At 55.1% G+C, this 14,195-nt stretch overlaps 4 protein-coding genes across 4 annotated transcripts; 1 reads left to right on the top strand and 3 right to left on the bottom strand.

Moving 5' to 3' along the window:
* Positions 1-622: 622 nt before the first annotated feature.
* HMPREF1541_03197 (uncharacterized protein) lies at positions 623-5,429 on the bottom strand (the record flags this gene model as incomplete). Its single annotated transcript, XM_008717549.1, has 2 exons — positions 623-3,033; positions 3,083-5,429. The coding sequence occupies 2 exons, from the start codon at positions 5,427-5,429 to the stop codon at positions 623-625; spliced, it is 4,758 nt and encodes a 1,585-aa protein (XP_008715771.1).
* A 602-nt stretch (positions 5,430-6,031) lies between these two features.
* HMPREF1541_03196 (uncharacterized protein) lies at positions 6,032-7,500 on the bottom strand (the record flags this gene model as incomplete). Its single annotated transcript, XM_008717548.1, has 2 exons — positions 6,032-6,530; positions 6,578-7,500. The coding sequence occupies 2 exons, from the start codon at positions 7,498-7,500 to the stop codon at positions 6,032-6,034; spliced, it is 1,422 nt and encodes a 473-aa protein (XP_008715770.1).
* A 401-nt stretch (positions 7,501-7,901) lies between these two features.
* Positions 7,902-10,700, bottom strand: HMPREF1541_03195 (uncharacterized protein; the record flags this gene model as incomplete). The annotated part of the gene is made up of 2 exons (XM_008717547.1): positions 7,902-9,251; positions 9,297-10,700. 2 exons carry the CDS (start codon positions 10,698-10,700, stop codon positions 7,902-7,904), a joined length of 2,754 nt encoding a protein of 917 aa, XP_008715769.1.
* Positions 10,701-12,938: 2,238 nt separating this feature from the next.
* Positions 12,939-14,081, top strand: HMPREF1541_03194 (uncharacterized protein; the record flags this gene model as incomplete). The annotated part of the gene is made up of 2 exons (XM_008717546.1): positions 12,939-13,359; positions 13,405-14,081. 2 exons carry the CDS (start codon positions 12,939-12,941, stop codon positions 14,079-14,081), a joined length of 1,098 nt encoding a protein of 365 aa, XP_008715768.1.
* Positions 14,082-14,195: the final 114 nt, after the last annotated feature.

Below are 14,195 nucleotides of genomic sequence, written 5' to 3'. Positions count from 1 at the left end.
TGGAGCAATTTCGGCCCAGACCTGAGATTGAAGCCGATGAAGCCATTGGCCAGCCGGGGGCGACGAGGTCCATCTACCGTTTCCAGGCCAGGGGCAAACCTTCTCGACGCGCGTGATGCGACGTATTGCCAGCCACAGAAGGCTCCGGCACCGGTTACACTGCCACCGTCCAAGCATCGCTGGTTCTTGGAATGACTTTCGGTGGCGAGCTGACAGGCAAGCCGCAATAGCCCGTTGACATCACCCACGACGCCATCAACAACGTGAAGACCGATGTATAATCAGAACGAATACCCCTGAAAACGTCTAGTACGTAAGCATGACCCCGCGTATCGACACGGTTCGCGAATCAGCGCCTATTCCAGCACAGCGGTGGCGGGCGGGCGGGAGCGTGCATTGCATTGCATGGCGTCCTGAAGCAAGCCCGGAAGGCCTAAAAATAACCTCCGCAATAAATTTGGTTGCTACGCACCCATGGACCGAGACTCTCATTCTTGGTCGCGTGAGCCGAATGATGGTCCATCCTCGATGGTAGAGACGACTGTGAGCGGCGTCACTCTGGCGCGAAGCATATCATCATCGCAACGGAAGTAAAGGTTCGTCTATGCAGAGGACTTCTTGCCTACGAGGCTTCGACCTGCTCACCAGCCCATCCAGGGACTCTGTCCTGAGAGCCTCTTGTCGCTGGCAGACCGTCTTTCACATTAGCCGGCGTAGGTCGCATCATTGACGAGCTCTCCACTGGCGTGCTCAAATCCCCATTAATATCATCCTGCCCCTCTACAAGCGCCAGCATCGGCAACCACTCGGTTTCCACATCGCTGAGGTCGATGCTGCGCGATGCGCGACTCACATGAGATATAGGAGACACCGGAGACGAATGCGCTGCTGCAGCGCTGGTGTCACGATGCGCTGGAGAGTGTACCAATTGGCTGGTCGTGCTTAAAAGCGGATACTGCGGCGTGTCGAGTTTCTGCTCCGCTCCGGCCTCGGGGGACTCGGAGGCGGACAAAAGGCTCGCGGATGCTGCTGCATGAGTATTCGAAAGCGGACGTGAGGAGGACGACGAGACCGATGGCGACGACACCAGTGCAACTGGGTGCGAATGCCCAGGATTGGCCGCGCTGGCCACTCTTGTGTTGTCCGGCTCCAGCGCCATGAGAGCATGCGCTTCGTCCTGTGTCAGAAACTTCGTACCGGAGCCCGGTCCAGCAAGCTCAACTCCCCAACGCACCTTTCCGTCCCCGCCGACGAACCATCCAAGTGTAGTCGCAATATTATCATCGTGTTCGATCTCCAATAGCGGCCGTTCTCGCAGAAGCTGCAGCAGCTTATCGCTACCAGCCACCAGCGCCGCAATATCGGCGACGCTTTGGATGCGCGAGTGAAGTACTCTTGCATATTTCCTCGACGCCAGCATGACCGCAATGGTGACGCCGATAAGGTACGTAAGAATAGCGATGCAGATGCCGGCAGCGATGGGTGACATTCGCAGCATTTCGACAGGCTGTGACACGTGCAAAGTAGCCGTCGCGTCGTCAGTGGCACCATCTGCTGTCTGACGCTTCATCTTGTTTTCGTTGCCATTTTGATCAATGCCAGCAGGGAGCTCGGCGCCACGCGGTTGATACACCCAGCCTCCAGTACTGGACGAGACCCTATTGCTGGCGTAATGTTGAAAGAACGTCGAGAAGACGGTCTGCGCTGTTTCACCTAGGGTTTGGCGGCTGAGCAGTGCTTGGTGATCGTTGTTCGCCAGTGACAACATCGAGTAAGACATATAATCGACATTCAAGCCTGGCAGGCGAATGTTGTACGTACGGTCGTCGAGAGACTCTACTCGAGTGTTCCAATAACCTCCACCGCCGCGTGAGAGGTGATTGAGGTCAGCCGCGCCGAGGAGGGCGCCGATGAATAGCACTCCATGGCTCACAGTAACGTTGATGGTGGTGTCTGTGTCCGACGGGGTAGCGCCATAGCCTGGAGGTGCATGCCTAGCGAAGATCTCGCGCCATGCATTGTCGTCCGCAACAGGAGTGTCGGTGATCGTATATGAGTCCACGGCTCCGCTGGCTGGATCTACCTTGACTCGGGCGTTGGCTGTTTCAACTATAGGTCTGCAATTGAGCGCCTGCATTCGTGGTGGCTTCACCCACATCAGCCGCCCTCCCAAATCCAAGATCTCTTCGTGTTCCACGATCTCCTCGACAGGTTGGCCATAGATCCATTTGATGGTGAAATTGACCGGCCATGTGTCCGCAAGCACCGGAAAGTCTCGATAGCCGTCGCGTACGTAGTTGGGCGACCAGTAGCCCACATAGGCGTCGCCAATAGTATCGCCAGATACGTTCTGGCAACAACTGAGTTGGGCTTGGTTGGCGAAGAATCCAGTATAGTACTCACCAGAGCATGGTTCGCTGCTAGACGTATTCGGAAAGAGGTTGAAGAGGTACGTCTCTTCAAGTGCGCTTCCATCCTCACCAACCTTGCAACCAAGCTGGTACATCGTTGTACCGATCTTTGGCTCATCCGGCACCGTCCATGTTGATGTATTGCTTAGGTCTTGCTCTGTGATCCAATTGCTCTCATCGTCGAGAGCTGCATAGGGAGAACATTCAATTCGGCCCCGGATAGCAGAAGTATCCAGGCTGATCAGCGTCGACTCCAGCCCAGTGCTGGCATCGTCTGACGTCGAAGCATTCCCTTGTTTGATAGGCGTTGTTCCATTGCGCTCAACAATATGAGGGAAGTCGACTGGGGCGAAACTCCAGCCCTCAGAACTCCAGGCAGGCTGTGATCCGTTCAGTACTAGCTGAACCGCCGCACCGTACATCCATGAGGTAGTCAGGTTATCGTACAGCTGTGCAAGCACATCACTCTGGTAGCTCGTGATCGGCCCAGAATGAAGAAACAAGGGAGAGTCCCCTGTGGTGAGATAAGGGATCTGGCGAATCTCCAGTGGCCGTGCCGTCTCCATGACGGATGACAGCGCGCCTGGACTTCTATCCCACAGTGCTGACATGGCAACAGTAACTGTCCGATTTTAGCTACGAGGCGCTGAACAGGTTCCGATGTGACTTACATATCTCCGCTTGAAGTGCTCCCATACAAACGCAGGCGAGAACCCAGTGTTTTCGGCGGAAGGCTTTCACCGCAGCCCACACGAGGTACGAAGACCGATAAGATAGAGAGCCTCCATTTCGAGGGGAAGTCGGACCTTCAGCCAGAGAAAGGAATGGCTGCAGCTGACGGAGTGCGCCATCCAGCGCACCCCACCAAAGCCCAACGCATACAGCAAGGAAAGTACTCAACACAGATGCAGGATTGATTGCGCCTAGATCCGTACTTCCAAGCTTCAAATGCGTCTCATACACAAAGGCTTCCTGGAACAGACCGTGCGACTCCGAGAGCCCGAAGAGCGTCACGATAACGACCATAATGGCCAGTAAAAGAGTACACAGGCTGACTGTAGCAGCAAGGCGGAATACCCACGGTATAGGGCTCTTGAGTTTTGGCAATTTTCGACTCTCTTTGGCCCCGGAGTGTCCCTCAGGCAAAGTCATAGCAGAACCAGCCAGTTCGAGTTCGTTATTCCAAAGTCGAAGGATCTTCTTCCGTAGGACTATTGCCGCTTCTCGTGGAGACTGGCCTTGAAGGTCTCTGAACAGGCGTGCCACATCTGAGTCTTTGGTAATTAAAGCGGCCAGTGGGTGCACAGACGCCGGGTCGGCTTCGAGACCCAGTGGTCTATGGCGGTTTACCGAACACCATACAACAGCAACAAGGAGGCAAAGTTGTAGCGTCAGTGTTGCTTCAAGTAGTATAGCCACAGCTGGCACCACAACCAGTCTTCTGCGTTGGCTTGTGATTTCACCATCTACTTCATCCGCCTGCTGCGAGATTTTGGCGGTATAGGCCTGATGCAACAATTCCCCCATGAACCGTTGCTGGACCTTGTTTGCCTTGGACATGAGCGCAGTATCATCCATGACACTCAACGGATTGAACTCGTAAATTGCTGTGGCGAGAGCTGCAGGACCTTCAGCAGGGGCGCGCTCCCCAATGCTCTTACTTGCAGCAACAAGATAGTCGCCCCAGGAAGCACCGTAGAAGACATTCGTAAAAGCAGAAACGTTGAATGTAGCATCATCCAGAGGCATTTTTCTGGTCTGATACTGTTCCTTGTCGAAACTGAAGCTCACTGCGCCCTTTTCGAGCGCTGCAGTGACGGCCAGCGTTGCCGTGGAGTACGAGTTATTGCATGCATAACCGCTGGCGCGAAGTTCGGGAACCCATTCGAAATCAGAGTCTTGCCACGGACTTGATGATACGAGGACGCTATCTTCGCTGCATTGGACAGCTGTCAGGTTAAGCCTCATCCTCTCCGCAACGGCAGCCAAATTCTGACGGTTCGACCAGAAGGTCCCTGTTTGAGAGCTCGTCCTACTTAGCAAGGTATATGAGCAGGTGGGGTTTGATAGGGTTATAGTTGGATATTGGATGTAACCATCTGGACCGGTGACAATAGCTTTCTCGGTCAGCTCCAGACGCTCACAGCTCAACTCGCTGGCAATGACCGCTGTCTCGGAGGTCCAGTACTCAGACTCATCGCCGAGGGACAGTCCCAGAGGCGGCGCCCTATCATGTGGCCAGAACGGAACGATGGCGTACTCATTCGTGATCCAGGCCGACGTGGATACGTTTTGCAGTATGTTGCTTATGGAGCGAAAATATGTTGTTGCGTCTGGTTCGGCGTCAAGGGGGGATGTCGCTGACACTGGTAGTCGTGCAAATTGAATATTTCGCCGATACACAACGTCCTGTGACTCAACCAGAGTCGACGAAAAGGGCGAGAGGACGAGGAAACTGAGAACGAATAACAGAGTGGCGGAGAGCATGGTCCAGGCGACAGGTCGTTGCTTCGGGCGACTAGGGAAACTGTTGAACAGGGCAGACCACCAGGCATCGATGTGTTGAAATACTGATACATCCGCAGGGGCACCTTCTCTTCTGGACAGTCGGGCAAAGGCCTCGGTACGCTTGACATCATCCAGTAACATTGTCGCAAGGAGGAGGTAGAGGACTGCAAGCAAGGTGGGCACAAATTTAGAGCCTACATAGACGACGGTTGAGTTCTGTTCGTCTGCGAGCCCCATGTCCTTGGACGAGATGAAATGCAGCACCGCAGTAGTGATACCGAGGACGAGCGTGTAAGCGATGAAGCCGGCCAGGAAACGCTTTCTCAGAGTGTAGGGCACCCATGACGACGGCACCTGCCTATAAGGATTGCTGAGTTTATCCTTTGTTGATGGTGTGGTGGTGTTCTTTTCTGCTGCAGCGTCGCCCTCGCCAGCCTGCCATTGCGGGTCCATACCGTTACAAGGGCGACGCAACCGAAGCATTGATGACTCGTCGTCAGCGTGAGCCATGGTGCTGCGTCTGAGAAGCCCTCCGTCAGGCTGCCGTTGGACAGTGTGATGGGCGTCTGGATCAGCCTGATCAGACATTGTCATCATCCTCCGGCCGGGAAAAAACGAGCAGCTAGATCAGCAAGCTCAGAACGAAACGAACGTCCATGCAACTTGGTGCATGCTGCGAAGATGATTGAAGACATAGTGAAGAGCTCTGCGAGGCTCGCCATACTCGTCGAAGAAAAAAGCAGGCGTCTGCCTACCCGGGGATTTGGGCAGTTTGGCGATTTGCATTGCTTTACGGCGATCAGGCTGTGCATATGCCGTCGTACACGAGGGCCTGAAAAAATAGGTGCATATTTGACAGATGCAGTCGGGAACAGTGAGGCGAAGCGAAAGGGAACCAGTGGTTGCTTGCACGCCCAGTGCGCCTTCTAAGCGAGACCAGTGGGGGGCCCCAGGTGGTCACTTTCCACTTTTAGGCGCCCACCTCCGCCCCGTGGCGGGGAGCCGAGCCGCAGTGTTGGTGCGAACCAGTGGAGTCTTGGTCACCATGTACGGAGTAGCCGCTCAATCTATAAGCTGGAGGAGCAGAGGTGTCCACATTTGCCAGTATCTAGCTACAGCCTTGCAGAGAAACACCCATAGAACACTTTGGTGGCTGCCCCTTTAGCCTTCTCGAGCTTCCCGTCCTTTCCAGCATCCTTAGCGCCTATCTTCGGCATCCCCAGTGTCCACAAGAACAACGCCAGACCGAGCATCGCAAGGATGATCGGCTGCAGAACCCGGACGCCGGCCTTCTGAGCGATGGCGCCGACGGCGAACGGCAAGATACATGCTCCACCGCCGCCAAATGCCGCTGCGAAGCCAATAGTGGCGACGTGTAGGTGTGCTGGAAGAAGCTTGGTCGTTGCGACCACGACGGCTGGGAACAGAGGTCCGAGGAAGAAGCCCACGAAACCTGCTGCTATAGAAGATACGATGAATTGTGGGACGAGCCAGAATAGTAGCTGCATGACGCCAGCAAAGACAAGGTAGAGGAAGATGGCGAGATTCTCGCCGAGTCGAGGAGTGATGAAGCCTAGGATTACTCGGCCAACGGTAATTCCTAGCCAGAAACTAGTCACGATTAGCAGAAAGACTGGTTGGAAGTGACAAGAACTCACCCGGTCGCAACCAGCCCCGACTCAAAAGGCTTTCCGTCCCGAACCTGGATCATGAACTCGACGATCCAACCTCCGAGAGCAACCTCGATCCCGACATAGATGAGTAAGAAGATGGCGCTCACCCAAGCCACGCGAGTCTTGAGAGCAGCACGGGTAGCACCTCGGACGGCATCATCGGTCATAGCGGCACGGAAGCGATGACCAGTCTCGCGCCAGAAGGCCGCGGTCGATGTAGCCAGCTCGATGGCAGCTCCACCAATCATAATGTAGTAGAAAGAGTACCACTGGAGGCCTCCTTGGGTAATCATCGTAGTCGCCACGAGTGGTGAGATGACGGCGCCGAGACCGTAGAAGCCATGCAGGAAGCCAAGCAGCTCGTTTGGGTTCGACAGATTCCCCATCCAAGCATTCCAGGCAGCGTCAAGGATGCCATTTCCGTATCCTGCCAGGATGAAGACCACCACCAGCACTGGATAAGGTGGGTGCAGACAGATGACGATGTAGGCGACGAGGTGTGCGCTAGGCCCGATCAGGGCCACTCCGCGTTGCCCAACGGTCTTGTGGAGCAGATTATTGGTGCCTGCGGCGGCGATGTAGCCGACAAATGGTGAGAGGAAGACCAGAGATACGATTGTATACGACGTGTTGTAGTATCTTTGTAGGTATGGAAGGATCGCACCATAGGCTGCATCGTTGGCACCCATAATGATGAAGCCGAAGAAAGTCGAGCAGGTCTTGAAGATGTTAGCCCGTGAGCCGTTCCAGCGCTCGAGGGCCGACACAGCATGCTCTGGTGGGTCGCACATCATGCTCGACGGTGCGCCTGATGTTGGATCAGATGGAGCATGGACAGGCTGCTTTCCAGCATCGAGACCAGAAACATCCTGAAGCTCGTGCCTGGTGTGGACGACGGTCGTGGCCATTTTGTCGGCTGAAGACAGATGGGAGACTCACAAGAGTCAGACGTCCCGGCAGCGCTCATCTTTATACAATCGCCGACAGCAGCGACAGCGTTACGTTCGTCACAAGAAAAGCATGAAATCTGGGGATGGGGGCCCGCCTGTGCCAGTCAAGTAGTCTTTCCGCCTGGTCAAGGCGGTCCCATCTCTTTACGGAAGTACCGACTGCCCAGAAGAGGCACCCTGCCGCCCACCTGGGGTCACAGCAGATCACCACCTAAGAGCCTCTGGGCTGGGTTTGGCCATCTGAGTCACTGGGGATGCTTTTGACTAAGAGTCAAGGGAAAGCTAATAACATTGTACAAAGCTCAGCGCAACATAATCGGGTATCATAAGCTCAACATCATTTCCGTCCGGCGGCATCTTCACACAGCGACCGTTGGCAGATCTCCGAGTGCCGATTCAAACAGCTTCACTGGCTCTTCCTCGACCATCCCTTCTGCTTCTCCCTCATCCTCTTCTTCAATCGCCTGGATTCGGGGCTCAACCCTGTCTTGCTGGAATGAATCGTCGTCATGCAGGTCGTTCGCACTGTCTGTGCGTATAGATGACAGCCTTGATTCAAGGTCTGGGAGCGAGGAAACTGCGGATGCAAAGGTCCCCAATGTACCTCTCGAGATCTGTGAACCCGCATCATCGTTAACGTCTTCCAGTCGTTGCTGGATCAGACGCGAGACCAGACTTTGGGGGTTCGACAGACGGACCTCTTGGGCAGGAGGTGGTGTCTGAGCAGGGTCCAGGGGCTCGGCAGCATCTCCATCCGCGTCCATCTCAGCTCTCTTGTCGTTCAGCTCTTGGATCGTGGTCAAACACTGTTGATTGATCTTGCGAACGGTGACGACAACAGCTCCAACCTTTTCTTTGAGCGATGGCTCCTCGTTGGGCGTTTCCATCTGTGACAGAGGACTGCTACACCTTCCAGAAGATGTATGTGCGGCAATCGCGGCGCCCAAAGCACTGCTGCCGTTGGCAGAGAAGTCAGCTGTATGACGACGACTTTGTGGGCTAGAAAAGCCGGGCGATGGCACTGGTGAGCCACCAGCTATGCTCTGGAAAGATCGGCGACGCGAGGACCTGCTCTCGGTGCGGGAGCTGGGCCTGCTTGTCGGTGCCAGAAGCGATCCAAGCACACGCTCGATATAGGTGATCTGTCCACTGATCAGACTGGTCAGGTGGATCACCGCGCGGTGCGCCTCGTCTCGTTCCGATGACACAGCCTCGAAGCGGTTTTCGAACATCTTAGCCGTGTCCCGCGATCGTTCGATCTCTTCTATCAGCTCTTGCTGCATGGCCAGCGTCCTTGTGGCTTCCTTGAGTTCGTACTGTAACTCGGTAACATGGCTCGAGAGCTGTTTTGCGTGGATCGTCTTGTCCCTAAGCTCGTCCGTGACACGTGCGTTGTCTCTCTTCTGCTGGTTCACTACTTTCTGCATTTGCCGCGTGTCTTCAATCAGCTGCTCCGTGCATTCGCTCAGGTCGGCAAACTCTTTCTTGTGATCCTCAATGCTGGATTCGAGAGCTTCTTCGTGCTTGAGAAGATCGCCAATCTTGACATCGGTTCTGCGTTTCAGCTTGATATACGTATCCCACGCATCATTCGACTCCCGGGCAAAGCAATTTCGGTGATGCACCATCTTGGTGAGATCTCGAACATTGACTTTAACTGATTGGTTCCGCATGCTATCGAGTGCGCTTAGCAGCTTGTAATTCTGACGCTGCTATCTGTTAGTTGAAGCAATTACAACAGGCTCTGAACGTACCGTGCGTTTGCATATGTGGTTGATGACCGACGAGACTTTGACGGGGTCCCACCAGGCGGGATCATGCACAGCTTTGGGCGTGTTGCCTGTCGCCACGATCGATCCCACGGCACTGAAGCGGAAATTTTGCTCGTACGCGGATTTGAGATGAGGAGGCGGGCCATCAGCGACCACCTTACCGAGTGCTTGCGATAATAAGGCGGTATACCTCTTTCGCTGCCGCGGAGAAAGGGAGCCGGGCGGTCTTGAGGTGTAAATTCGCTTCGCATCCAGATCGACAACCAGGGCATCCTTTGGGGGATTCGTGAGCGCCCGCGACTGCTTGGTGACACCAAGCATGTATGGCGCAGGCTCTTCCAGGAGTTGCTGTACATGGCCTGCGTACGCAACTGGCACGTACAGACCAGCCCAGGTCTTCACGTAATGTCGGATGGTTTCACAAGCCATGGTCAAGATGGCGTAGTGCGCGCTGGTAAAGACAATTCGTCCTCTGGAAGAAAGCGCCGCCTCAATGACAGCCACCATCTGTACAGGTGTGATACAAGTGAACAGGGGCCACATTGCAAAATTTTGGAACTCCTCTGGGTGAGACGGCATCTTGTAGCAGAATGTATATTTGTCAAGATCAACACGGAGGAACTGCTCGGGTCGAGGTGGCGGCATACGCGTCAGCCGGAGCACACCGTTGCTGTTAAACTTGTCCGGGTCCTTACCAAACAACATCCAGGTGCAGCGCAGGTAGTCACTCATAAGATCGAAGAGTGGGTAGTGCGAGATATAGGTTAAGCAATAGGGCATCCACAGAGTCGTGTTGTCGGTGGTCTTGGTTGGATCATTGGGACTCAAGACCTCCAGAATCTTGCCGGTTCGTTGAGCATCGGATTTGACCCATAGTCGAAGGGCAACTCCGTAGAGGCTTTCGTCCGAATCATGTTGTAAGACGAACGCGTGACAGGTGGATGGCGGTGCTTTGTCGACGGCACAGACTTCGGCGTCATCGGGAAAGGCCGCTTTGAGGGCGGCGGCAAACATTCGGACAGTGGCGGCATCTTTGTCCTGTGGAGGGATTGATCCAAGAATCGTTGGTTGCACGAAAGGCCCTATACTGCCATGGATGCGATGTGCCTTACTAACGGCTGGTTGTGCAGAGATTAGCCAGTCCTCGGGAGACCTGGCGAGACCGCAGACCATGTACCCATGGATCAAGCTTTTGGCATCCGGATTGGTGGCGAGGGCATTGGTTGCCTGGCGTGCGATATGTTGTGGACCGGCTTTGACACTCGCGGATGACGATCGCGGTGGTACAAGAACGGATGGGTGTCCTGAGCCAGGCCGCGATGCCTGGCCCTGTGTCGACGGTCGTGATGAAGGTCGCAAAGACGCTTTGTCCAACAGGCTAAGCATGTCCCCGGTGTTGAGCGCTGTAGGAACTGATTCAGTAGCGTCGAAGTGCTCCTGTCTTCATGGCAGAAGAGCAGGGAACGCTGCTTTGATCCCGGAGCGCCGTCCTGTCGTGAAAGCGATGACAACTTCGTCAATGGATTGAGCACCGCGGAGGGAAGGTGAGAAGGAGGGCAGGGATCGTGGGGATCCTTGCAACAGAAAGGGGATCATGGTGTCGGGGCAGGTACTCCGTACACTTGGAGGGATCAACGAGGCAAGGCCCGAAAGCCTGTGCGAGGCCGAAAGATTGGCCCAACACCGCACCACTAAGGTCCCAGACGGCCCTGGTCGTAACAGACTGGTGTTGGCTTGCTATAGGCTCGGGCTTGTTCAGGGGATTAGAGGAAACCAAATGCAGTTTAGTCAGGAACGCCGTGCGTCTTCGGTTGTCGCGTATCGTGCTTAACTTCTGGACCGTGGGGCAAATCTGTGTGCTGGTCTGCCGGGGAGTTTTCCTTGCGTTGCTTGTGCCAGTTTCGCGGTGAGACACTTTCTCGACCTTGCCTACTGCAAATCCCAGTAACAGCCATCTGGGCTTCAACAGATTTTCAAAGCTCAGTCGATACTGTAGCACACAGTGCATGTTCTCAGCCTTCGTACAGCGGAAGAATCCTGGCAGCCAAGCGAGACCGAGGCCAGCCTACAGCACTCCTTACAGCTAGCGTCCTGTCTAGCGACGAACCATGCTGTACCCCTAAATTGTCATCGTGGCGGTAAACCGGCGGGAAGCTGGCGGACTTGTTCATATTACTAGTGACCTCTGTTGTGACTCGAGCCACGGATACAGGTAGCAGAGGAGGTTTGAAGGTTTCCACCCATGACACCTCGTCCATCTAAGTGCGGATGCTGCCGACCAGGAGAATTCTATCTGCCGTGCGAAGCATCCCAACGGATGGGCTAGTCGGGAGCTGGATCTGGTCATACAAAGCTATTGGAGCTGCCGCTGGGTCTCGGCTAGGCGTTTACGTACAATCGTCGGACACTAATCCACCGATCAGACACCTCACCTGCTGAGCACGTGTTCTGCCTGCGCTCTCAGCATAACGCACCCTGACTGAGCGAGATAGTTCGGTGTGCCGTGCGAAAAGTTCGAAAAGCATTCCCGAAGATGATTCATGAACCCTGCGTCTTTTAAATACATCAATCGAGCCGGTGTCTGAGGATGCACAGAAAGCCATCGACGCGGTGCAAGCCCATTTTGCATCTGCCGCTCACCGTATACCGACCGGCCTCATGCATCACGCCGGTGCAATTCGGAGGATTCATCGGGTTGGCCCATGCTCGGGCGTTTCGATGTCCACTGTTCGCTTGAGACCTGTCGGGAGATTAATGCCAGCACTTTTAGAGTACTTCTGTTGTCAAAAATGGTCAAACCTGGCCAGATCTGGCAAGTCAGATCGCAGCCCACGAGCTTGTTTCAACGCGATCGACGGCGAGGCTGCTCGTGCCAACTCTCATTCGTTGCCCATCAGCACCATGGCTGATCGGAAAGTGCTTTGTCTTCGCTCAATTGCCGTTGCCCGAGAGCCCCGATGAGCTGCGGCCGGTCAACCATGCCGTCTTCATCTAGACTCTGGGCCCCGAGGCTGCCGCCCGGTTCCTCGCTTGTGTTTTGTCTGCATCGCTTACAATCATAGAGCGCGCCTGCGACAAAAGTTCGTGCCGGCTACCATAGGCCGCGGCCGACGGCGCATGGCTTTATCCTTCTTTCATGGCGGCCAGCTAGCCAAGGGTATTCAGGTCCATGAAGGAGAAGGAGAAGGGAGTCAACATGCCCAGTCGTTGCGAAGGCTCTATTCCGAAACTGCGTTGAAAGAGCGATTCCAGAGCGAGAACGGCTCCTTTACATCGCGGACTGCCTCAAGACCGCGTACCAGTCATTTCTCCGACACGCCCCGCGCGACATCCAGACCACGCACTGGACCTCGCACTGAATCGGCGCGAGCCAGGTTCCAAGAGCACATACTACCGGACTCTGAACCCAGAGCCACCTCACTCCAACAAGCACAAAGTTCTCTGTCGGTCGTGCAGTCAGCCGAGCCACCCAAGACGCAGCCTCGAACGTTTTTGGGTATTCAGAAACCAAGTTTTCTTTCGCTACGAGCCCCAGCGCGGAAGTCGCCTGACACTGAACGGCCAAAGTCGAGCGGTCCCGACAAGAGGTCATGGAAACAGAAAGAGGCTCTGAGGAGAGAAGCGATGCGCACCAAGAAGGCCGAACAGCCGTCTGCGGTCAAAGCTGCACAGCCTTCGACCAGCCACCAACCTGCACGAGCAGCGACACCACAAGCTCCTCCACGTGATTCACAGCCAAGTCGACTGGGCGACCCTAGGAGAGTCGATACACCTGTTGCGGCACAAGCGGCTCCGAACCCAGCTCTGTTCCTCGCAGAATCTCTAGCACATGTCATTGTTGGAGAATGGCTGTTCAAAGATCCCCATAAGCCGGGACTGTTCCCCCAGTCGAACATCTTGCAACGGCATATCGGACCCCCTCCTCGAGGAGCGACTGGTGTGCCTCAGCGGCGGTGGTTTCGCATCGACCCCTACGAGCGACTCTTGTCATGGAGTAGTAAATGGGACACTGTAGAGACTGCACAGCACAAGATGAGCAGGAAAGGTGCGCCAACCTCGATGATTCTCTATTCTTGCTGACCTGTGACAGTGCCAATCAAGTTGGTCTTCGAAGTCCCCAATCGGATCCCTCTGGATGGCTGCATTCCCACCCATGCTGCTCCCTACGACTACTCTATCGTCGTGGTTGCCCCATCCAAGGTCCTCAAGATTACTGCCCCAGACGACACTCGACACAATATGTGGCTTACGGCTTTGCAGTATCTGGTAGACGCAACCAAGAAAGTCAACAACGACACATGGCCAGACGTTCTGGCCACAAGGCTGGCACTCTTGACTCAGCCTGTCGAGGATTTGTTCGCTACCGACAAACCTCTACCGACGCCGCGCTCCAGGCAGGAGGATCATCCCGACGCACGAGCCTCAGTTGCGACGGATAAGCCTCTACCGCCAAGTCCACCTCGAATTGCAACAGCTTCGACGGCCATGAAACCGCCGTCCGTGCCTCGATTCGTGCAGCATGGCCGTGAACAATCCGCTGGCCTATCCACAACAGCTGAGACTGAAGCATTTGGTCGTACATCCGAATCCAGCAAGGGGGTCGCAGCGAGCGTGAGGAGTCAACAAGCTGAGCCGTTCACACCGTACGATGAAAAGCCTGTCTCCGAGCCGCGGGAGAGCATGCAACAGGAGACCGGCCATGACACTGACACAGAAACCGATGTTGGGCAGATGGATGCCATCTTGGACCGACTGCCTGGCATGTGAGATTTGGTTAAGATCTAATATCTTTTGCATTTCTGGGATCTTGCAACCTTGCAGGATGTTGTCTTGAGTACTATTTGGCGGTCACGACGTTACGATATAGCCCGGGCTGTTTGA

This window comes from Cyphellophora europaea (assembly GCF_000365145.1).
Source record: "Cyphellophora europaea CBS 101466 unplaced genomic scaffold supercont1.3, whole genome shotgun sequence".
NCBI lineage: Eukaryota > Fungi > Ascomycota > Eurotiomycetes > Chaetothyriales > Cyphellophoraceae > Cyphellophora > Cyphellophora europaea.
This window is presented reverse-complemented; position numbering and strand designations above follow the sequence as displayed.